At 43.1% G+C, this 24,151-nt stretch overlaps 1 protein-coding gene and 1 pseudogene across 4 annotated transcripts in view; one reads left to right on the top strand and one right to left on the bottom strand.

Moving 5' to 3' along the window:
* KCNT2 (potassium sodium-activated channel subfamily T member 2) overlaps window positions 1–24,151 on the top strand; it is a 255,724-nt gene that overhangs the window by 151,211 nt on the left and 80,362 nt on the right. For all 4 annotated transcript variants that reach the window (XM_066624750.1, XM_066624749.1, XM_066624748.1 and 1 more), the window contains 4 exons: window positions 6,342–6,522; window positions 13,335–13,499; window positions 14,118–14,254; window positions 18,479–18,542. In XM_066624750.1, coding sequence (XP_066480847.1) covers window positions 6,342–6,522; window positions 13,335–13,499; window positions 14,118–14,254; window positions 18,479–18,542 — 547 coding nt within the window. The remainder of the gene's footprint in view (window positions 1–6,341; window positions 6,523–13,334; window positions 13,500–14,117; window positions 14,255–18,478; window positions 18,543–24,151) is intronic.
* LOC136649801 (5S ribosomal RNA) lies at window positions 2,885–3,001 on the bottom strand (annotated as a pseudogene).

Here is a 24,151-nt window from a genome sequence, read left to right as displayed (position 1 = left end):
GGAATAGCTCGGCTCAGCTTGTCAGCTGCTTCAAGGTCGCACGGTGCCGGTGGCCTCGAACTGGCGACCTGCGGATGTTATCTTCAGGCAAATGGGGGCTCAACCCTCTAGACCAGACCTCCTGCCTCATCAAGAGCTCTTTGTCACCAACAACAGGTAGCCCTTCCCTAAGATGTGATGAGGTGAACAAAAAGCCTTGGCTGAGCCCCCACCCCTTCCCAGATCCCTGCTGAGTGCAGCTCACATGTGATCATTTGTCCAAGTCCACCTGACTGACTTTCAAGTGGGAAATTTGGAGGTCCATTGAGTTTAAACCACACAACCAGAGCTTATGGCAGGCTGTCTTCTCCGAAAGGGTTTAAAAGGGGCTAGCGAGAATTAGTGGTGAGATTTCAGCTAAACTGAGGAGGAATGCAGGTGCTGTCTAGCAAGTAGAGGTTTAATTCCTGTGTTGCTGCTTCCCTGTCAGGAATGCCGCTTGTAAGTCAGAGAACCAGTGAGTGGATTTATTTTCTTTTGAACATTACTTCTGATCTCAAGTATAGAATTTGCCAGTTTGGATTTTTTTCTTTCCCTTCTACTTTTTATCCTAATAAACCTTTTTCTGTCTTTGATTACACAAACTGATACCCAATCCTCTGTCCTAAAGTGCAATTTGTGCCCGTGTTTCCTTCAACTTTTACCAGCCAGTGCTTCTCAGAAAGGATGATGAAAGTGAATGCGAGCATTTGTGAGGCAAGGGGGTTAGAAGTGAGAAAGCTCAAGAGGCTTTCCCCTCATTATTCCTTGCCCAGGTAGCTAAGGAAGGCTGCCAGCTAGCAGACAAATCTGCAACCTGAGAGAGAAAGTTTTAATGAGGTCTTACTCACAATGCTGGTGGCTGCAAGTACTGGTGCATGTGTGTCAGAGCATGTTGTATGTGCTTAGACATGAGCGTGGGTAGTGAGAAGGTCAGCACTGTGGATCTCCACTAGCAGCAAAAATGAAATCATTTTTAACCGGTAGGGTTGACCAATCCTAAGCTACCCCAAATGGCTGTTCTATGGGGCTGGGTGGCTGTTCTATGGGGCTGGGTGGCTGTTCTATGGGGCTGGGTCAGCTGCTGGAGTCTCCCCTGGGCACCCTGTGCTGAGCCCTGTGATCAGCAATGGGTCACCTTGGATCTGCGCACACTGTTTTGCCAGTGCAGAACCAAGGAGGCTCATGTCATGATTTCCAAGTTTAGGAGGGGGCATAGGATTCAGCAACAGTTTGCTGCCGTCCCCACCTCCCTCCTGGGTCTAATCAACTCCTCGGTCTGCCCTCCCCCGCCCTCCCCCTGCTTTCCCCACCCCGAAAAACCTCGCTACTGACCACTGGCTACTCCAGTGACATACCATCCCAGTGCAGAGACCCAGCACTGACTGGTGCTAACCTCTTTGCCAGTGCTGAGTGTCGAGTAGGAAAGTTCTGTATGCCACTTTTATGACTCCCAACACCAGCAGTGCAAGCATACTGCCACATAGAATTGGTTCCTTAGTAACAAAACTTTTGCTGCCATGTATCTTATCAAGATCTACTTAACTACTTAATTTTGTTCCCTTTGTGTACGATGATCTCTTATTTTCTATCATTGGGGAAGAGCTCCAATTTCATTCTTTTCAACTAGTTTTACACTGCATTTAGGGAGGATGTACTTGTCGAGAAGGTTGGCAAGACATTTGTGTAAACAGAACGAAAACCCCTTTTACGGGAATTAGATAAAGTTTTCAGTAAATAATGACTCAGTGTTCCAAAGTTCAGGTAGTGCATGAATGCAGCTGATCTTTAAAGATTAGTGGTATCATCAAATCTCTCTCTCTCTCTCTCTCCCTCCTTTGTTGCCTTGGTGTAAACAATTAGAGCACAGTAAAGAAAACCTACTCTGTGGACAGTAGGTTCTTTTACTGGTCACATCAGCAGCAACAAGGAAAAGAACAAATTAAGAAGATATTGGTTCTTTTTGCCTGCCATCATTTTAAATAATGATTTGCTTTGTATTCATAACTCCAGGTCCATCTATATGTGGTACTTATCATGTGCAAAGTGCCCTGTCTCTTCCTTGAAGGATCCCTTTCTTAAGGAAAGAGAGTCTGGAACACTGGGCTGCTCTTACTAATGTCCGCTAGGGAAGTGCATCTTGGGTGAGAATACTTAACATGATCTGTATGATCCTTGGGGGAAGATGATTAAAATGTAACCGCAGCCATGTAGCTCTTGCTACACAGAAGTGATTCTTAATAGTAGCTGCACCCCTGAGATAATGCAATTAACTTGAGTGCAAATCAAAATACTAGACATCAGTTAATGTGTGCATTATTAACTACTACATCAGTGGTGTCCAAAGTTTTTGGCAGGAGGGCCACATCGTCTCTCTGACACTATGTCAGGGACCAGCGAAGAAAATAATTAATTTATATTTAAAATTTGAATAAATTTACATAAGTTTACATAAGTGAATATATTAAAGATGAACTTATATGAATGAATGAAGGTCTTGCAATAGCTCAAGGCCTATAAAAGGCCTTGCACAAAGCAAGGCTGGCCTTTCCTTTGCTGCAGCTACTGCCTCACAGATGTGAAACAACAAGCAGTGGAGGGAGCCCTCATCCCACAGCTCATGCGAGAGGTCAAACAGTCGCCCTCAGACTGCGAGTGGTTGTGTCGGGCCAGTGTGGGCTCCAACAAATCTCCAGAGGGCCAGAGGCTCATTGGAGACGGGGGGCTCCCTGAGGGCCGCATTGAGAGGCCTCGAGGGCCACAAGTGGCCCCAGGGCCGGGGTTTGGGCACCCCTGTATTACAACATTCTCCGTGGTCTCTGTGCATGTTGGCTGGCAACCTTCAGTCTCGAAAGACTATGGTATAAGCCTACAGCACCTGGTATTCCCAGGCAGTCTCCCATCCAAGTACTAACCAGGCCTGACCCTGCTTAGCTTCTGAGATCAGACAAGATCAGGCATGTGCAGGGTAACAGTTGCATGTAATGGAGCACTGTACTTGTGCTGAGCCAACCAAGCAAGTTTCCAGAGCTTTACTGAGAGTTTCACTCCTGTTTTAGAGTGCAGGAAGCCTTATGCATGCTGTGCACCCTGAGGGCAGGAAGATTGTCCAGTTCCTCAGTTCTTTTTTGGTTGCTGCTGAAACATCATCATGAGGAATGCTTCCCTTTGTCCATTCCTCTGAGAATCAGTTTTCTTCATCATCATCTTCAAATAATAAAAGTCACATATTCTAGTCAACAAATCATGAACAGAAATACAAATTTTTGCTTTAGGTCTCTCATCAAGCTGTAGACAACCTATCTGTTTTCTTAAACCCCAAAATCAAAAGGTTCTTCAAGGTCCTGTCTAATCTATCTGCACCTATAAAACCTCTGGTTCCATCAGGAATTTGTCTCTCATCTTGCCCCAAGTTTTGGGCAAGCGGTTTGAACCTATGACTATAGTACATTTCCACCTATTCACATTCAAGTGTCCTTTCTCAAGTAACCTCATGTTACCAATGTGTGAGTCAGTTCTTTCAGCTGAAAGGTGTGCCTCTAAGGTAGGTGACTGTGTACTGGGGTACATGGCAGGGCCAATAGTGGGGTTTGTAAAAAGACCTGGTAACTTTGTCCAAGGTTGATATGGTTATGAATGACATTGGGGGGGGGGGGGTCTTCATAGTTTAGGTAGAATCTGGCAAGCCACTGAGTGTAAATGAGTACTGTTGGTAAAATAACAAAAGAATGTTTGTGCTGAAAAGCTATTGGAGCTTGACCTGTGTATGGATTTGCTTAATTAAATATTGCAATACAAAGTAATTACAAATGCAAATCCTAAGGCAGATTCAGGTTTTCCTTCGCTTGAATTCCACTTAAGTAAATGGAATGCTGCAAGCTTCTTGGAGAAAGGATGGAAGAGAAAACTTCTGGTCTGCAGCATTCTTCTCTCCATGGACCTTCAGCACCACCTTATTTTATGTGTATGTCTTGTGCCAAGTCTGTGGGTCATCATATTGTTCATGATCTATCGTGACCTCCAGTTCATTTAAGCCAATCTTCTTGTTTCAGAAAATATGCCTTCCTAGAATGGAATCATTTGAGACAATATCTGAGAGATCCATGTTTGAATGTTTTTAAGATGGGGTTTAAACCATTAAACCAGAGTTTGATTCTGGTTGAAATTCCTCAGTAGATATTAAAATTGCCCATTTAGTTCAGATCAAGCATATGTTTTAAAATGTGGTTGAGGAACTGGTTCAGATATTTGGAAGTGGCAGAATAATCCATTCCTTTGCTTACAGTGCAACTGAATATAATGGGAACTTTTCAACTGGAGGAAAATTTTAAAACTGCTTAATTTAAAAGAGGCTTCATAAGCTACATATGAAAAGATATTTTAAAAAATGAAATAAAATGGTTAGCCATATAATTGAAATCTGATTTTCAATTCATTTATTTTGAATTTATGGGGGTGGCGTTTCCACAGTTTCTCTTATCTGTGAATTGGGCCCACGGGGCCCTCTTGCTCTATTCCCCTCACCTACAGAAAGTGTTCTGAGCTCTGCAGAGGTCACTCATGTCCGCCTGCAGCCTCTGCGGGCCTCACTATGACTCTCAGAGCAGAAATACCTGTGGTTTTTCTTAAAACCAGAAGTTGCTTTTTTGCTCCAAGAGTCTGAGCAATCCTGCTCTGTTCTGAGCAGAGGCCGTGGTCGGACATGTGTGGCCTCTGCAGGGCTCAGAACACCTGCTGTGGTGAGGGGAGCAGAGCTTCTGAAGGGCACTCCCTGGTATCTGTGGTTTCACTTAACCAAGGGGTATTCTGGGATGAAATCTCCGCAGGGCATGCCTGTAGCACTGTTTATATAAAGGAATTCAGTTCTCATTCAGGTTCATGGCACCCAAGAAGTTTTAGTATGGGATTTAGTTCCAGTTCTCTGGAAGAACAAAATGAAACCAACACATCTCTAAACCAATTTTGCTATTGAGGTTCAGTTGCATACTCTGTTTCAAAGCTCTGACTAGGGATCTTTCATACACACACACACACACACACACACACACACACACACACACACACACACACGGTATATATGTATGGTATATATACATAGCCAGGGAGACAGACCAGGGACAGACTGCACTTGCTCCCAGTGTGGAAGGGATTGTCACTCCCGAATCGGCCTTTTCAGCCACACTAGACGCTGTTCCAGAGCGTCGCTATTCAGAGCGCGATACCATAGTCTTTCGAGACTGAAGGTTGCCAACACAGGTATATATACTGATCCATGTGCCAGTCTATGTACAGGAAATACAAGTTGAGGGAGCACACCACTTAATGAGTGTAACTGATGGTTTGCTTGAGTACCACAGAGTTGTCATGTTTTGTTTTCACCTTTTCAAAGTGGTACATTTTAAGAGGAGCAGTTCACAAAGCAAGCTAAATGTCACTGTGGTGACTCACTGTGTGATATTTTGTCAAGTCAAATACCTGCATATGTATAACAGCTCTTAATAGTTTTCTCTTGCCAAGTTTTCTTACTAGATAGCATCTAAAAATTTTAATGGCAAAATAAGGAAGCATTCTTAAAAATACATAGTTAAGGGGGGAAAGTGCATTATTGAATACTCAGATTTGTGTTTTCTGCATTAAATATCAAAGCAATATGTTCTGTTGCTGAGTTCTATAATTTGATTACTGGCATTGATTTGATCCCTGTCCATGCATTATCCCTATCCTCATGTAAAAGCCATGGCAGCTGATATTCAGCACCTGTTAATTTTCACAAGACCCATTGGTCCCTCTTTCCACTGTGGATGCTCTAATCCTACATACAGAATGAGAGACATGAAATGTAAGCAAATAATGATTGCATTTCTTGTCTGCCCTGTCAAACCAGCCATGCAGGCATTTTAAAAAAAAGTTTAAATCCCTAATCCAGCTATGATACAGAGAATTCTACATGTCATTTTCTTCCTGTCAGTTTCAGTAGGAGAATTGCAATACTAGTTGCTTGCTCTATATAGGTTTCAGCTGCTAATAAAATCTTACAGCATCAATGTTCTTGTCACCCATTGAGATAAGGGGTAAAGCAAAATCTGCTGAACTATGCAAGCTTTTGAAATCTGCAGAACTGTTCATCGGATGACATGGAAAACTGCGACAAGAACATTTGATTGTGAATTGTAAACATGAACTTAAAAACAAGTGCCATTTCTAGGGATGCAAGCATTTGTATCAAATAACCAATCTCCTGTCCAGAGCCGAATTGTCATAGCCCATATTTACCCATCTAGTTACAGGTGTTTTTGTTTTTATTCATTCTTTTCTTTACATAGTATTTGTGGAATTCAGCATCTGGAGCGAGCAGGAAACAAGCTGACTCTCTTTGACTCCCTTTATTTCTGCATAGTGACATTTTCCACGGTGGGCTTTGGGGATGTTACTCCTAAAATCTGGCCTTCAAAACTACTGGTTGTCATTATGATCTGTGTTGCCCTTGTGGTGTTACCAATACAGGTAAAAAAAATACTGTTTTCTCATTATAAAAAGGATTGAGAGTAATAGAGGTCTATTTTTAAAATGTTGTGCACTAACTGAAATGCCCATATTCCATTATTGTCTCAAAATAGTTATTAACTAGTTTGTTCCTTGGTATTGAAAAGTCTATTATTTGCTGGAAATTTTACATGTAGACATTAAATGTGTATTAAATGCATTGTCTGGTTCTGTGTGGGAGGAAGCGGGGTTTGGACTTCCTGCAGTCAGTCTATACTTTGCTTCTGGAATAAATTGAGAATTGTTGCTTAAGTGTGCTTAATTTGTATTTTTTCTTTTCAGAATTTACATTCTGTATTTAAATGGATTTTTTTTAAAGAACTATGGGAATCAACCTTGTGTGCAACCAGAAAAACACCCATAGCTCTTAGAGAGGGGTGTGTTGCTGACTTTGGTGCACCCACAGACCCCTGAACTGAATTGTCTTTTGACCTGGTTTCCCTCCTTAGTTTTTTTTTTTTCCTTGCCCATCCAAATACATAATGATTGAGTTCAAAAAGAGGATGTACAGGTGCGTCCTCAATATCTGCGAGGGATCCGTTCTCGAACCCCTCACTGATACCAAAAATCACAGATAATCAAATCTGCGGTTTTCCACTCCTTTCTCCCTCCAAAGGAGTCCAGAGTTGTGCTCCAATCCCCTCCTGAGGGCTTTCTGAAGCGCCACTGAAGTGTCCACTGGAAGTGGACACACGCTGCCTCTGCAGGCTTCAGAATGACTGGAGAGAAAAATGCCACTTCCAGTTTCCTGAGGGGAAACTGGAAATGACTTTTTTTTTAGCCTTTTAAGGCATTCTGGGCCTCAGAATGCCTAATATGATGAAAATATGGTGAAAAAGTACTCTGAGTTTCCCTTGAAAAACCAGAAGTGACTTTTTTTTTCCTCTCTGGTGGATGTGCACTGCCTCTGAGGACTTCAGAAAGCCCTCCGGAGGGGATTGGAGCACAGCTCCGGTCCCCTTTGATTATTATTATTATTATTGATTAGATTATTGATTAGATTATTATTGTTCCCACTTCACAGATGAGAAATTGCAACTTGGACTGTTGGTGACTTGTCCATGATCACCCAGTGAAGGGTTTGAAGCAAGGTCCAAGGCTGCTGGCCTATACATGCTTTCCTGCCTTATTCCCCATTGAATAAATGGAACTGACCTGAATAAATGGAACTGAGAAAATATGCATATGATAAAACATGGTCGACAAATCCATGAACTGGTTTTTGTTGTGTACTGGTTTTTGTTCTGAATATAGAATAGGCAAGGGATGTTTAATTGTGGCTACACTTTAAAAAAATCATGAAACTACTAAAAATAATTTCTGTTAGACCAGTGGAATCCAGATGGCCTTGTCCTATGACCCTTTTCAAATTATATGGGTTTTAGCTACTGTGACTTGGCTTCTGCTCTTTCCGATTAGCTGAATGTGCTGCTCAAGTTCATATTAGCATTGCAAAGAAATACTAGAAAATTTTTAAAGCTTCTACTTTCTGGAGCCTGAAAGAGGGCTTGTCCTGCCTGCAAGATCAGGCCAAATCATTAAAGTTCTCTATCCAATTTTGTAGAACAGAATTGAGATAATTATACTCCCCTACCGAATATGAATGATGTGAAAATGAGCCTGCTAATGTTTGCAAGGAAGGCTGACGCCAGAACAATAAAGGAGTTTTATGGGTTGCAATAATGAATTTTGACAAACCAAAAAATATTAGAACATTATTTTGGGGACAATAATGTTAGCGTTTCTGCTCATACTGTGTAAAAAAAAGTACATTGTAACATTCTAGCTCTATCATTAAACTGCCGTTTCTGAAATAAGCTACCTGGATTGAGGGGGGCTTGACATTTAATTTAATACCTGTATAACTATGTCTGCCATTACACATCATCACCTATGTGTATAAGAGCCAGCTCCCAACATTCTGTCACACTGTAGCCCAGGGATGCTCAATAGGTGGATCGCGATCTACCGGTAGATCGCGAGGCAAAATGAGTAGATTGTGGAGTGCCGACCCCCCCCTTAAGGTGCCTCTGGGAGGAAACGCCGGGAGTAAGGCCCATTGTACTCAATGGGGCTTACTCCCAGGTAAGTGTGGCTAGGATTGCAGCCTCACAGCCTAATCCTAGGCATGTCTACTCAGGAGTAAGTCCTGTTATACTCAGTGGGGCTCAAGGTACACCAACATACATTGTACACATAAATGTTATATGTTATGATGGCGCGAACATTGTTTAAAAAACTCTGGTAGATCTCCGGGCCTTGCTGGGTTTCAAAGTAGCTCTCGAGCCAAAAAAGTGTGAGCACCCCTGCTGTAGCCTGATGACGAAACAGAGTCCCAGATCAGAGCATGTAGATGGTGTGGGGAAATGTAGTTAGTAACTGGTTTGATTTTCAGTGACTGGGACCACTCTGGGCAGAGAGCAAGTTTACAGCGCAATCCTGCGCTGCACTTGGGCCGGCGCAAGTCCCTTGCGCCAGCCCAGTAGGGTCTCAAACGTGCTGTAAGGCACGTTTTGTGCCTCCTGGTGAGTCAGCTAGGCTGGTGCGTGGAGGCTTGAATAAGCCTCCACACTGACAGAGGCTCTGAGTCTTGCGTCGGCCAAGCTCGCCCAACACAAGACTCAGGGTGGGCGGGGAGGAGCTGAGAGGGAGGCGTTCTGGGACAGGGGGAGGGCAGACAGTGGGCAGCCCCGGGGGTGGGCAAGTGAGGAGCGGAAGGCGGGGCTAGGACCCGGCAGTTATGCCGGATCCCAACCCCTGTTCCCCGGGAGTTGGGAGTGCCTTCAAGCCACTCCGCTCTCCTCAGACTTGCCACCTCAGGAGGTGGCACAAGTCCGAGGAGACACATTGGGGCCAGAGTGCCTTACCCAGAGGTAAGGGGAAACGTTTCCCCTTACCTCTGACTGAGCCACTTTGGGCACCTATCCTGCGCTGGATACAGCACAAGCCTCTTGACTTGCCTGTTCCAGCACAAGATAGGATTGCACCCTTAGTTATCAGCAGTGCTCTTTAAAACATGCATAACATGCACACATGAGGGGAGAAGCAATTGTCTAAGCATGTCTATGTACCTCCGCAGTGAAAGGTGCACCAAAGTTTACTGGAAAATATTCAAAATCAAAGCAGGGCATTCAAACTAGGACTCTCTATACTCCTACATTCACTTCTTAAACTATAGAGGGGGAATCCTATCACTATAATGCATGCAAAATAAAGCCCTAAGAAAAGCAGTTAGAAAGAGGAGAGAGAAACTCCTTAGAAGGAGAAGAGACAGAGCAAAGTGGGGGGTGATGCAGGGAGATAAGTGACCTAGGTAGATTAGTTGGGCTTCCTGGAGGAATCCAAGAGAAGACAGGGAAGGGAGATAGGTAAGCATTGTTTCTCAAACTGTGGGTCGGGACCCACTAGGAGGGTCGCGAGCCAATTTCAGTATGTTGGTCCCCATTCATTTCAATATTTTATTTTTAATATATTAGACTTGATGATACCATGGTATGTGACTGCATTGGGGAAATGTTAGAGACCTGGACTTTTAATAAGCTACTATGTATATTCTTTTAACACTGATAGTCAATGGGACTTACTCCTGGGTAAGTGTGGGAAGGATTGCAGCCTAGGATTGTTAACAATTTTCTTACTTGATGATGTCACTTCGGGTCATGACATCACTTTTGGTGGGTCCTGACAGATTCTCATTCTAAAACGTGGGTCCTGGTGCTAAATGTGTGAGAACCACTGAGGTAGAGGGATTAATAGGAAGGGAAGGAGCAGGGTACAGTCAGTTCAGACCATGGCTGCTGTTTAGCCATGGGGCTCTGTAGCCTGAACTGAGAGCTTCATGCAAGGGGAGAGCCTGAGACAAGGCTGCAAAAGTACTTTGCCCACTTGGTTGAAGGAGCTCATCTCTCCCAACAAACTCTTCGGCTGAGATTCCAGCTTCCCAAGGAGATCACTACAGGGCAGAGAGAATCTCCCTGTTTTGCAAGCTTGTTGGTTCAGTCAAGGGTAAAGGAGGCCTCAGACTGATCTTAGGCCTTCAGTAAAAAGTAGAAAAACTCTGACTCGCACACACACCCTACCAATACTCACAAACAGAGGAAAGTGGTCACTAAACATGCAATCAATTTGACTTTGCAAAAGACAAGGAAACACTAGTGGGTTTTTGGTGGGTCCTTGATGAGGCTGTGCTACACTGTTCCTGTCCTATGAAGGTTGAGTTCATTGCTTTGTAGGGGTATCCTCTGGGGACCAAGCAAATACCTGGAGCAACTGGTTCACATGCTCTGTAACTCAGTCTTCAAATTGGGGCCAGTCTATGTGTTCGATAACATACATTGCATATCTGAAAAAGCAATATGCTATAGTCCTCTGGGGCTTAATCCTTGAAGTATCAAGATGATAATAGGGCGGAAGCAGATGGAGAAAACCTGTGGTCCAACTATCTTGAAACTAGCCCATGCACTTTCTTGTCAATTGGCTCCTTCCCAAACTGGTAGGGCAGACTGACACATGCACATATATTACTTGACCTCATCAAATGGCTACCCCACCTTAGATAACTCTTAGTCAAATGTGCAAACGGTCTCTGTAGAAAGGTTTGGGTGTTTTAAAATCTTTTTTATCAGGGCATCTGTATGCCACCTTTCCACCTCCTAAGAGGCCCTCAGGGCAGCTCAAATTCAGTTTAAAAGCAGTTCAGCTTTTAAAAAGCGCAGCAGGTGGTGATGTTGTTGACAGTTCTAGCCTTGCAGCCCTCCTCCTCCTCCTCCTCCTCCTCCTCCTCACAAAAGCAGTTGTGGTTCTGTGTTGGGATGGTGGCACTGCTCAGTTTAAAAAGGTTTTCATTGGTCAATATGAAATATCTGCCAGTGTCAGTCCAATTTCTCCTCTGATTGTACTACTTCAGAATGCAAGCAGAGGCGGGCTGCATATTAAAATTATTCCTCAAAATACAAACCCCTTGTCTTAGCAAACTAGCATGCTTTGATATGTGGAAATATTCATTAGTTTGACAGCCAGCAGGATTATGAAGTAATATAGTCAAAGATGGGAGGTATGTGCATGAAAGGGTGGGTCCACGTAGCTAGGTAGAGTGAAGAGCAATTATTCATGTAAACATGTTGGATAAGTCACCGTTTCTAAACCCCATTCTTGTCGTAGGCATGTTCATATGCCATTTCTTTGAAGGCATTAATGTTGCTGCTGTTTTATAGTTATGTTTAGTGGATTTTTAGTAGATGTGTTTCAGTTTTATTTTGTCTGTTGGGATTTGTTGTTGGCTTTCAGCTTTATATGTGCTTTTTGCACTGCTTTTATCATTAGTGGGCTAGTGATTTACGGCCTAATCCTAAAGGCCTGCTCATCCTAAATGAGCATTCTGCTAGTGAAGACTGCCTTATGGCAGTCGCAAAAGAAGCCCCAGCAAGGAAGCCATAGCAGTTTTAAGTCCAGGGCCTCTGAGAGGACTTTTAGTAGGAGGTACAAAGTTTCTTTTGGGCCCCTTCCCAAAGAGGGAGGGGTGAAACAGTGGGGGGTGACAATGGGATGGACAGAATGGGGGCAAAACAGGCAGGGGAAAAGTGGCAATGACTAGAATAGTCTTTGGAGCCCAGGTCTGCCAGTTTTCGCAGTGGTCTACCTGCTTGCCTGGTGTTGGCAGCTAGATGCAGAAAACCAAACACACTCCTAAGTCTCTCTAAAATCTTTCAATAATAGAAAATCATTGCAGGAAATTAGTATCATTGTATTTGGGTTCACACTAGAATGGAAAGTGTCTTGTGTGCACCAAAATTTACTTTTGCAGCAGCTGCAGTCCCTGAGCCCTCTACACTCCTTCATGGTTAGCGGATTCACAAGCCAAACCTGTAGCAGGTCAGTTTCCTCCCAGATGTGACACTGTTAAGGAATGTGTGCATTCCTGGGCCTGATGTGTATGGCTTGTGGCAGTGTCACCAATATGTGCCCACGGTAATGCCCCCAGCACCTTGCATGGGCAGTGAGTCTGGATGAGATTGGAAAATGTAAGAATTCAGGAAATTTCTGGACCCTCTCCTTTAGCTCCTGGGCCCCCTTTCTGAACTTGGGCCCAGGTACAAATTACCCCCTTTATCCCCCTCTCCTAGGCCCTGCTTATGGCAGTAACTCCAGACTGACCCAGGGAAGTTGTTGGGAGGGGGGATCAGGTCTGAGAAGAGGGCAGGTTCAGTGGCAGGGGCAGCTGCTGAATCCAAACCCACCTTCTGCACCCAGTCCCATAGCCTGAGTCCACATGAAGCTGTGCCAGTAATGTCACAGGTGCAGGTCCAAGTTAGACTTCTCTGTGAAGCAAAGGCTTTTTCCCAGGTAAGGGAACAAATGTTCCATTAGAGAAGGAATGTCCCCTAGAGAAGACATTCAGGACTGCCCCCCCCGGGAGATGCCATACCACACATACCTTTTTTGCACAGCTGCATCGGTGGGGGCAGGAAAGCATAGGATTGGGTGGTTAGTTAATGGGACGCATAAACAATGACAACCAATAAACATTGAAAACCTTGGAATTGCTGAATGTTACAATGTATTTTACTACTGCTCAAGTAGCTCCTTGTTATTCTGTGGGGGAAAAAACTCCCTTTTAAAAAAAACAACACAAGTGTTTATGAATATTCATTGTTGAAGTATATGTGTGACCTCAAACATAGAGATACATTCAGTAGAATAGTTACATCTGTTTGCATACATTTTAATTATGTGAAAATCAATTTGTATCTTTATCACCTTTACATCTATTGCAGTTTGAACAGCTGGCTTATTTGTGGATGGAAAGACAAAAATCAGGTGGAAACTACAGCCGACACAGAGCTCAGACAGAAAAACATGTGGTGTTATGTGTCAGTTCTCTTAAGATTGACCTTCTCATGGATTTCCTAAATGAGTTCTATGCTCATCCTCGGCTCCAGGTAAATCAAGCTGCCTAGAATATCAGTTCAGGCAGAAATCTCTGTTTTCTGAAATATGTTTAATCCTTTAATTTTAGTTCAGATGTGATGCAAATGAGATGCTTATCTTGGCTGGCTTCATAAGTCGATAAAGAATACATAAAATGAAAAGCATTCATGGAAAACTGCATTATTGCAGATGTTAAAAGCTGATAGAGCATCCAATGTTCCTGTTGTGAAGGGGCACCAAAGCTTGTTTAGTATCCATATTGATGATTTTTATGAACAGTGGAGTGTCTGTGGCAACCTGTAAATTTTCTGTCTTCTGCTGCAGAACCATGCCCCCCCCCAAAAAAAAACCCATGCAATTCTTAGATGTTCATCTCAGCATGGTGCAAAGCTTTGCACTGTGTTATCTTGCTGGGCAGCTTTAGCATTTGGACTAGATAGATAGCGTTCAAATATTTTCTTTAGTGAATTCAAGGCTAAATAAGTTGTCTCTCATGAATTCACTCCTTGTACTCGCCATCCAAGACTTCCCTCAGCGTGATATTAAACAAAACAATTCCTCTGGCAAAATTGTGTCCGCATGCCACTTTCTCTTCTGCTATTCTTCCTTCTCCTTATACATTTTTGCAGGACTACTATGTCGTTATCTTGTGCCCTACTGAGATGGATGCTCAGGTTCGAAGAGTGTTACAGATTCCAATGTGGTCTCAAAGAGTCATCTATCTGCAAGGTTCAGCACTAAAAGATCAGGATTTGCTGAGAGCTAAGTAGGTACAAAAATATCGGATTGTATTTTGTTTTCTTTGCAATGTGAGTTTCACAATTTTTGTCTTCATAAATAAGATCTAGAGGTAAAATGAACAATGAATCTTGTTAGAAAAACACTACCTAACTGTTGTGTTCATTCACGCGTGGTATTTAAAACATGTTCTGTTTGGAACTCTAGGAATTAGCAATCCAGTCTTTAATTTTATTGATCCAAGATTTCTCATACTTCCCTCTTCTCCATTCTTACTTTTTACTTGATGTATAATCCTTTAATTGAATTTTGATTGAACCAGTGGAATTGTTTTAGGAAGAAATAATGCTTAGGGTCATTTCCAGTGTTTAGTTTTGCCGTTTAAGAGTGGACTGTAAGCAGTTATGACTTCCTGATGGATACATGTATAAGATGCATATGTTTATCACATTCACTTAAAATATCTTGGATAGACACTAAAAAAAGCATTATATGATGTACATCAACAAAGGCTAGGTTGGCAGAGTACTTACTATATTGAATGTGGTCGGTTTTCCTGGACACAGGATCTGGATAAAAATTAAAAGTGTGTAGGGAAGCACTGTGTGTTTTTTTTTAATTTTCATATCTTGTTTTTGTGCAGTCAAAGAAGATACCATTACCCAATTCATATTAAATTAAACATTCCAGTTTCAAAGCCATTCTTATAACCTACAGTGAAATTCTGGATCAATTCATAGTCACATTTCTTACTGTCTTATGTTGGCTGGCCTAGGGCTTCATGGGTAACAACTATCAAGGAACAGCAATTAAGACCCAGTCCTGTGCTCGGTGGCACGGCTCCACGCCGCCAAGCACTGTCGCAAACATGCCGTAAGGCACGTTTGCTCATCTTACCGCCGGGTTCCCACCTGTGCTAGCCCAGCGCCGGCCTGTACTGGGCTAGTGCGGGGCAGTCGCCCAGCTTCTGTGGCTCGGCGGTATCCCGGACCGCCGAGCCGCAGTACGGTAAGCGGGGACAGGTAGGAGGCATTCCGGGGAGGGGGAGGCCAGCATGGGCGGAGTGAGGGCAGGGAGGAGGTGTGATGCAGAGGCATGATGCGGGGAGGGGGTGGGCTGGAGGCATGCTGGGGGGAGGGAGGGAGGCGGGTCCACGGAGCTCCACTCCACAGGTTGCAAGGCACTCACGGAGGGCTCTGTGCCCTACACGAGCGCCTTTAACTTATCACTGACCTTTTGGTCGGCGGTAAAGTAAGTAGCCCCATTGCGGGGCTGCTTACCTTACCCGGGAGAAGGGGACGAAAGTCCCCTTCTCCCAAGGCACCTTCCACGGTAGCCAAGAGCGTGCAGGTTCCGGCGGCAGCCGTTCTTGGTGCTGCCGAGGCTGGGCACCCCAGGCAGCTCAGGATTGGGCTATAATTGTGCTCCTCCTGTAACCTGGGAATCAGCCTGTGGCAGGGCCAGCCTAACTATGAAGCCAACTGAAGCTGTCATCTCAGTCAGCTGTTTAGTAGGGCGCACCCATCTTTGTCTACCTATTTCCTCCACTGTTGCTTCCACTTCCTTGACTGGAAGAGGGGGCGAGGGAAGAACAGGAAATGTGGAGAGAAGTGCTGAGCTACAACACTGGGGAGCAGGAGAAGTAGAGGCTGGCACATCGTTGGGGGAGGGGGCAATGGCAATCATTGGAATGCCACCTCAGGTGTCAGGAAGTATTGTGCTGGCCTGGTCTATGGGCTTTCTTCTATTTCCCTGGATGCAAATATGTTTGAGAACCCTACACATTAGGCAGACAGGAGAACAGTTTATGAAATCTGATGACCTTGCTCAAGATATTTATTTATTACATGGTATTGCAGACATGCCCTGATATTTGCGGGGGTTCTATTCTGGAACCCCCCAGAGTTAAGTGAAGCTAGGGACATCCTCCCCACCCTCCGGAGGCAAGGGGAGCTGGGCTCCCTCGTCTCCAGAGGCTTCTGAGGCCCCCACAGGCTGTACATGACTGCCTGTGGGCCTCAGAATGATTTAAAAGGCAAAAAAAAAGTGACTTCCAGTTTTACGATAAAATTAATTGTGGCCTGGAGGGCTTCCCCGGACCTCCTAATGCTTTATAAAGCATTAAAACTGTCACTTCCGGTTTTATTGTAAAACCAGAAGTCATTTTTTTTGGCCTTTTCAGCCATTCTGAGGCCTACAGCAGTGCCACGGGCAGTCGTGCGCAGCCAATGCAGGCTTAGAAAAACCTCCAGAGAAAAGGGGAGCCTTGCCTCTGGAGGGGGTGCATGGTGGGGCATGCGAGGGGCCTGTGGATATCTGAAACCATAGGTGCAGGATACGGGGATCCCCCCTGCACATGCATATTCTGCCTTTCTTTCATGCTGAAGATAGTAAACTGTTTTAAATATATGACTAGACCCTTGCCCAGCCAAGCACTGGCTCAACTAAAACCTGCTTAGCTTCATCAAGGTTCCTGTTTTGCAATACCTCCAGACCAGGCTCTGGGCCCAGTTATATTTATATTGGCTTTTCTTTCAAGATAGCTGTCAAATTGCAAAAAACAGATAGGATGATATAAAGAATTCCATAGCTGAGGTGGTGTGAAGGGTTGTTATTTTAGGAATGTGTGAGAGAGCCCTCGGATAACCATCTGTTCACTCTGTGAACAGAAACTGCCAGTGGGGCAAGTGCCTGTCCAAAATGACTGTGTGAATTTATCCAAAGCCAAGTCATGTCAGTCTTTTGTGTCACAAATCAAATCTTTTTCTTTAAAAACCCACAAAAAACTTTTTAGACATTCATCCAAATGAAATTTGGACATTCATAGAACATTCATATTTTTTTGTCAGAAACTTTGGGTAACTTCCTAACCATTTCCGGGCATTGCTCTGGACAGAAGTAGATCTTGTCTTTAAAAAATAGACTTTCTGTGTTAGGGGATAGCAATTTGTTTGTTTGGCATTGAAAACTACATCTCAGAAGGTTCTGTTGTTAGTATATCTTCAGACTTATTTCTGCAGTTTAGTGGAGCACTAGCTTCAAAAAATCTGGATCCTGGAATTTTTCCAGATTCTCCCAAGATCATATGAGCTACAAAATAGAGATTTGAGGGACTGGGGGAATTCTTTGGACACCATTTTGTCTCCGTTTTTAACAATGGGTAGTTGAATGAGAAACTTCCACTTCCTGGAGTAGCATAAATATTTGGTAATGCATTAACCCTGCCTTTTTGAAGAAAATAAATTTTAGAACCACCCCCCCCCTTTAAGGAATGATTGCTTAAAAATAAAAAAGTTGTGTCCATTTTAGTTTATTGCTTAAAAAATTGTGTGGTTTTCTGCACGTCACATTGTAAGCTTGAAAAAGAAAGCCATTCCTCAAGACATAATGATAGGAATTTATCCTATAATAACCTGAAGCCAAGCAGCTATAGAAATATTCTTTTTCTCCTTACAAAACCTGTAAGTGAATGTACCCTCTTAGCACTTTCTGTTGCAAACAGCATGGTGAGAGCTTAATAGACCATATAATAAGAAATATAGCCCAATAAACTGGGAAGTTGCTAAGCAGCAATATGTCTCTCTTTTTGTGTAATGAGGATGTAGTAAAGGATAACGTAGTAAAAAGCCTTTGAGTAAATGAAGAATTTGATATGCTTTGGCAACTAGTGGCAGAGGATTAAAAAAAAACCACACAGCAGAATCTTCTTTGGGTGCTTATTTCAATTTGCATACATGTTCTGTAGTCTCTGTATTGAAAAACGTGTGGCAGCCTTCTGAAAATTAGTGGCTTCGCAGTTCATTATTAAAAGCTTTTGTTAAATGCAGCTGCATGGGAAGTCTTTTTAAGGCATTCTTTCTCTCTTAAGTAATTTTGAGGGTGTTTTTTTTTTCCCCTTTTTGATGGTCCGTTAGAAAAGAATAAAAAGAGAATAGAGTGCATTGAACTGATGGAGAGGACCAGTTAAATTTAGGAAGGGAAATAATAATAATAATGAGGAGATTGCTTCCACAACTGATGCTGTAGATGAATTTTGGATTCTAACTTGATGGAATATAATTCTGGCTACAGTGTAGAGAGGAGGCACCTAAACAATGACCAATTAGGGGGAGTTATGGGGAAATTGCCAGTGGAACAATTTTGCCCTGAGCCTAGTGATGTCAACCTTTTGTGTCACAAATCAAGTATTTTCTTAAAGAAAAAGAAACTCTTTAAGCATCCATCCAAACATTAAGTTTTCATATGATTCTAGGATGGATGATGCTGAGGCCTGTTTCATTTTAAGTAGCCGCTGTGAAGTGGACAGGACTGCAGCGGTAAGTTCTTTACAAATATCAATTTACTTCTTAAGTATGCTTTTCTGTCTTATGTATGCTGTGTCAGAAATAAGGGTTTTGTTAAAGTGGTCATGATTATAGCCACTGGATGAAAAACATGCAGGGATATCCAAATTCAAAAGTCTCAAGGGATCTGGCAAAGGAAAGTGGTGCCTGCACTGGAGAGCATGTTGCAGGCTTATCAAATCAACTTTTCAAGCAACCTTAAGGTCTAAACAACAAGCTCCAATAGGGCTGCAATCCTATACCCACTTTCCAGGGAGTAAGCCCCATTGAACACAATGAGATTTCTCAGTAGAAATGCACAGGAATGTGCTGTAAATTGAGTAGCTTGGCTCTGCAAGTGTGTTGTTTTGAACTGGGGGAGGGGTCGCAGATCAGTACTGTGACCATGGTGTGTGGGATGGAGGTATTTAACCCTTTCTGTGTCTCAGTCCTGACAGAAAGGGTCCCAAAAGTTGCTATTAGTCCCCAAAGAGAGTTCCCCTTTGAGCGTAGGGGGATACTGTTGTAAGTACCTCACCACGCAGGAAAAAAGTTAAACCCTCCCTCCCCAATCCTGATAAGCCCCATGCCACAGCTGTGTTTCAGTTGGGGGGGGGGAATACACACAACCAAACCACACATTTAATATAGCATAGTTTGGCTGTAACACAAACTGGGTGAACAAGTGGTACATAATTAAGCTTTACAGCAAGGGCAGCCCATCCCTGAAGCTAGTTGATGGCATCACCTAGTGAGGTGGTAAGATGGCAGCAGATTTGGGGTGCCCTCCACCCCAAGGCTGCCATCTCCCTCCAGCCTGCAAAGGACATATGCATTGTTCTGCTTTCTGCCTGCTGAAAGCAAGCAGAAAGTGAATCATCCACCTCTGTACTGTGCTCCTCGTACAGTCTTTTCACTTGTGGGGCTTCCAGTTTGATTTACAATGACACTGTGAATAAAGGAGCTCCTTCATTGGCCTTTAAATAAAAATGAAGGTCCTGAACTTTGGCAATTAAAGGAAGTGTGCAAGGAGTGTAGTCAGGGGCTTTTAAAAAAAAAATAGTGCAGAGGTGGCACAAAAAACCTGAGGTCACATTGCCCTGGTTGACAGCTTACTTCCCAGGGTCCCCCAGTTTAACACTCCTCAGATTGTGAAAAAAGAGTGAAGCACAATAATTCTGAAGAACTCTGAGGTAGTTCACATGGCCTGCTGTTTTTCTGATAAGCTATGTATGCATTTGCCACTGCTCCTTCTAAGCCACTGTTTGTATTTCAAACTTTTTACTTATTTACTGTTTTTTGGATAGGCTTTTGAAAACTGTGTCTGCTAAGGTTTGCCTGCCCTATATTAATATATTGGTTATATTTTTAAATGACATTTAACAATAAACTTCCATTTGAATTTTGTAAAAACCAAACACTCTTCAGGGAACACTTTCTGCGATGATTTGTCAGCCGAGCATTCTTTTTATACAGGAGAAGATTCTGGGTGATGTTTCAAAGCAGACACTCATTTTATATGGTACACTAGCCAGGCCAATTGGGTTTTGCCATCTAGTTATCACTGATCATGGCCTAGAACAACCCCAGTATTTCCCTGCACTGCAAACTTCAAGGGGAGTTTGGTACTGGTACCCAGGCATCCTTTCGGAAAGCTTGTTGCCATTGGTATTCTTCTCATGGAGATGCCCTTGATTAACTTTCACATTTTCTATGAATACAGCAAAGAGAGACTTTTATTGGCATCAACTCATCTATTCCAACAAATGGATCATTAAATATGAAATATAAATGTAGGAAGTTAAGGAAAAAGAAAAATACAAGTTTTAAGATTAAAATACAAATAAATCATATCACACCGGCCTGTTTCCATACTTTTCTGCAGCTGAAGAGAGAAAATTAGCAGTGCCCACCAACACATCTACTGGGTCATCATTTAATAGGTATACAAGTTTCAGCTGTTCCAAAAGCCTAGTCTTCTTCCTCAGGTTAATTTCTAGATAAATAGAACACATATGAGTATGAATTGGGCAGGAGAAAAGTATGTGAGAGTCTCGAACTGCGTCGGAGAACAAGGGCAATGCTATCAAAAAAGGGGACTTTATAAATATCTTCCCAAGGTTACTGCCAATGGAACAACGTTAAATCTAGCTTGTGTAAATGCACGACTTTCCTTAAGGCTAGTCAAAAGAGACCGATAAGGAGACATTTAATTGTGGACTAACAGGAATATGTGCAGGTCCTCCCTTTCCTTATGTCCTTTATTTTTTACTTTGAGGTTGGTATGAGTACGGTTTGAAAGCTGCTATTCTAGGCATGACATATTTTTATAAGCACATACATCATTCTAAAATATTCAGTAGAAGTTTTGGTCAAACAGCTAAAGTGACCCTGAAGAGTATACTCAAAATGTTTATGTGGTCTCCAAGATATGCCCATGGAAGCACGCGAACATCAGGTGTATCAGGTCTCTGGCACTTTTGAATCAACCTGCACCAATTGCTTCCTTGCCCTGTACCTCTCGTATTATCTACTGGACAATAGAGTTTTCAGGCAGATTCATCTCCAGATAGGTGCGTTAAAACCAGGTTTCAGGTGGCATTGTTCAGAAAGAAATGTCCCTTCCTTATAGTACTATGCAGTACTATCTCTCAAACTTGTCCCCTCTTTTCAGAACATGAAAAGAACATTTTAGTTACATTTCACTACTGTGGAAGTGAAACCTTTCCACGTGTGCATAAAAACGTGTGCATAAAAACTTGTGCATACAAGTTCCTGAACCAGAAATAAATCTTGCCACTCTTTCCTTGTGATTGCAGCCAATTTACTGAAATTGCAAATAATGTCTAGAAATGTGGGCATCTAAGCTATTGTGCTGTCTTGTAATGTCTAGATGCTACAGGAATTGGTTAGTTCTTAGTTTCCCATGGCACATGGGAAAGGGCTGAGAAAGGGGTACTCAGCACATTTGCACCATTTCTGTTTGACTTGACTGTTACCCATTACATACATTTTGCATAGCAGTGTGAGGAATTCATTCCTTGTGATCTGGTCTAACAGTTCCATTATATATGGATGAAGGAACTTCCATACCTGTGGGAAGGCAATGCTTGTACAAGAAGGAATCACAACATTGGTTCCATCCATGTTGCCTGAATAGTAAGACCAGACCATGAGGAAGTATTTCCTTTGCTGCCACAGTAATGTATTACTTGGATCCTATGTAGTTTTGAGATTTTTTTTCTCCCCTATAACCAGTGCCTATGGGGAAGGGCCTTGTCGTGGCGGCACTGCTTATACCAACGCTTCCCCCTTTTTATTCCTATTGAATGTGTGTGTTACATGTGCACTTATGGCACACAATGAAGCATGAGTTAAATTCCACCTTTTGTCCTTTCCTTGTTATTCCTATGGAAATAACCCAGAATTATATCTTTCTTCCTGCTCTTTTTTTTTAACTCTTCTGCTGCACAAATTGCTGAGCATTGGAGGGCCAGCTTATAGAAAATCTCATCCTACTTTAAAGCATGTGCCCCCTGTTCTGGAAGGCAAGATTAGTGAAATCTTGTTTTGTATGGAGACTGTGATAATTAACACTAGTGAGAAGGTTCAGAGACTTCTCTGCTGGAGCCTATATTATAGCAGTGTGTAATAACCTTGCCTCCTGACACAGCCAAGACTTTTGGGCCACTCCTGGACATTGGCCAGACTTCCTTAGAATGTCTTGCCTCTGATTATATTATGTTGATTATATTGTGTCTGATTATACCAAGAATGTGTTTGAAGTCCAGCGAGTAGGACTACAACTCTTATAACAAGCAGAAGAGTGACATGGCTGATATAGATACTGGGAAGTGGGGACATACTGAGAAACGAGTGTCCTCAATCACTTCTAAGTCACTAATTTGTATCAGAGCACATGTACTGTGAGTGACAGCTGTCAGGATACTGCAAGAAACTACTTACATAATTAAAACACTTCTGAACTCGAAGTATCCACCCACAGAGGAGGCTGTTCGCTGTGTCTCTGCATAATTACTGCTCTAACTTTGCCCTCTTCTACTTCGCATTGCTAGGGACAGGTCCTTTAGTTACTCCTCACATAGCAGAGTTACCTATCCTTGGAGTAGGCTGCCCATTGACTGCTTCTGCATGAGTTGCTGCAGTTGTAGGTATGTCTTTTAGATTAGGCGGCACATCCAGAACAATGACCCACACAAGACCATTGGGGTGAGCTTTATTGCAAGTGGGTAATCCTCATACTCTGTGTAAAAGCAAAGCTTGGTGGCTGTAAGTATGAAGCGTCCATTGTAACTTGGAGTGAGGGTGAGGAGAGTAGCTTGCCTCAGCTATCAGAAGTTTAGGAAACACAGTTTGACACTTTCAGAAGCCAGGTTGGTACTTCCTGGGGAGGAGAAACATACTTTCATGTGTCACTGAGCAGGGCTGTGCCAGCAAGCTGTATTGTGAACATTGTAAATTTTAAAATGATTCCAGGTTATAGGAAGTGCCACCAGAATACAGCTTGACATATGAGCATTTGAAATCTTTAGAAGCTTTTTGTAGTGGGCTGTTAATTCATGCGAATAGAATAGAGATACTGTACAACAAAAAACACATATGCTTCTGCTTCTTTAATCCACCTGCCTCACAAAGGAGGTGAGCAGATCACATGGTGGGGCATATGGTCGTAGATACATTTATCCTCCCATTGTGATGTCCTGATAGACGTTAATTAGTAAAGAAATTTTGAATCAAATTCCATAATCCGCATCCCATGGCTCTGCGATATAGTCCTGTCCTTATAAATAACCACGAGACAGGGTTCTCGTTATGCAACTATAGTTCCTCTTGATTTAAGGCATGCTGTACAGTGGAAATGTCCACACATTACCATGCATTTAATGCGTGTTATGCAGTGATTTCCGACTGGAAGGTATGGGTACCTATCAGGGAGGAATACAGGTCAGTGATTGTGTATACCCTTAAAACAGTGCAGGCCTTAGGGTGATTTGCTGAATTTCTTCAAATTGGGCCTACGCTTTGGGGCCCCCCACTCTCGGGCAGTGGGTGGATTGCCCCCTGCCTCAGCCAGCATCTCAAAGCCTGGAAGGGCATCACAGTGAGCAGTGTCAGCTCCTTTAGGCCTGCCCACCCACACCGGAGTTGGTTTGGCTCAAAATGGGCTCCCAGAAGCAGTCAGCAGTGATGTTGTCATTTCACCAACTGTTTCTGGGTGCCATGCTTCACACACCTGGCCACAGGCTTGTCCTGGCTGCAGTTGCCATGGGTTCCTGGTGAGAGGGGGACCTCTGTGGGGAGGCTGGGGGCCCCCACGCAAGGGCTCTGCATTGAGCTCTGTGGCTCCTGGGGCTGGTCCTGTTTAAAAATGTTACCGTAGCTGTGTTGCTTTCTCTCTGAAATTCAAATGATTCTTCATTAATTATATAAGTGAACCACAGAATTGTTTTGGACGATGACCCGGATACACAGTAACATAGAATATAATAAGGAAACACATAAGTATGCCTATGAAAAAGTGGTGGGGCAGGAGGTAGCTCCCTGGGCTTATTGATATTAGCTTTACTGTCAAATCACACTAA

The sequence above is a fragment of the Tiliqua scincoides genome, chromosome 4 (assembly GCF_035046505.1).
Source record: "Tiliqua scincoides isolate rTilSci1 chromosome 4, rTilSci1.hap2, whole genome shotgun sequence".
NCBI lineage: Eukaryota > Metazoa > Chordata > Lepidosauria > Squamata > Scincidae > Tiliqua > Tiliqua scincoides.
The sequence above is the reverse complement of the archived record's forward strand: the minus strand, read 5'-3'. Positions and strand labels throughout refer to the sequence as shown.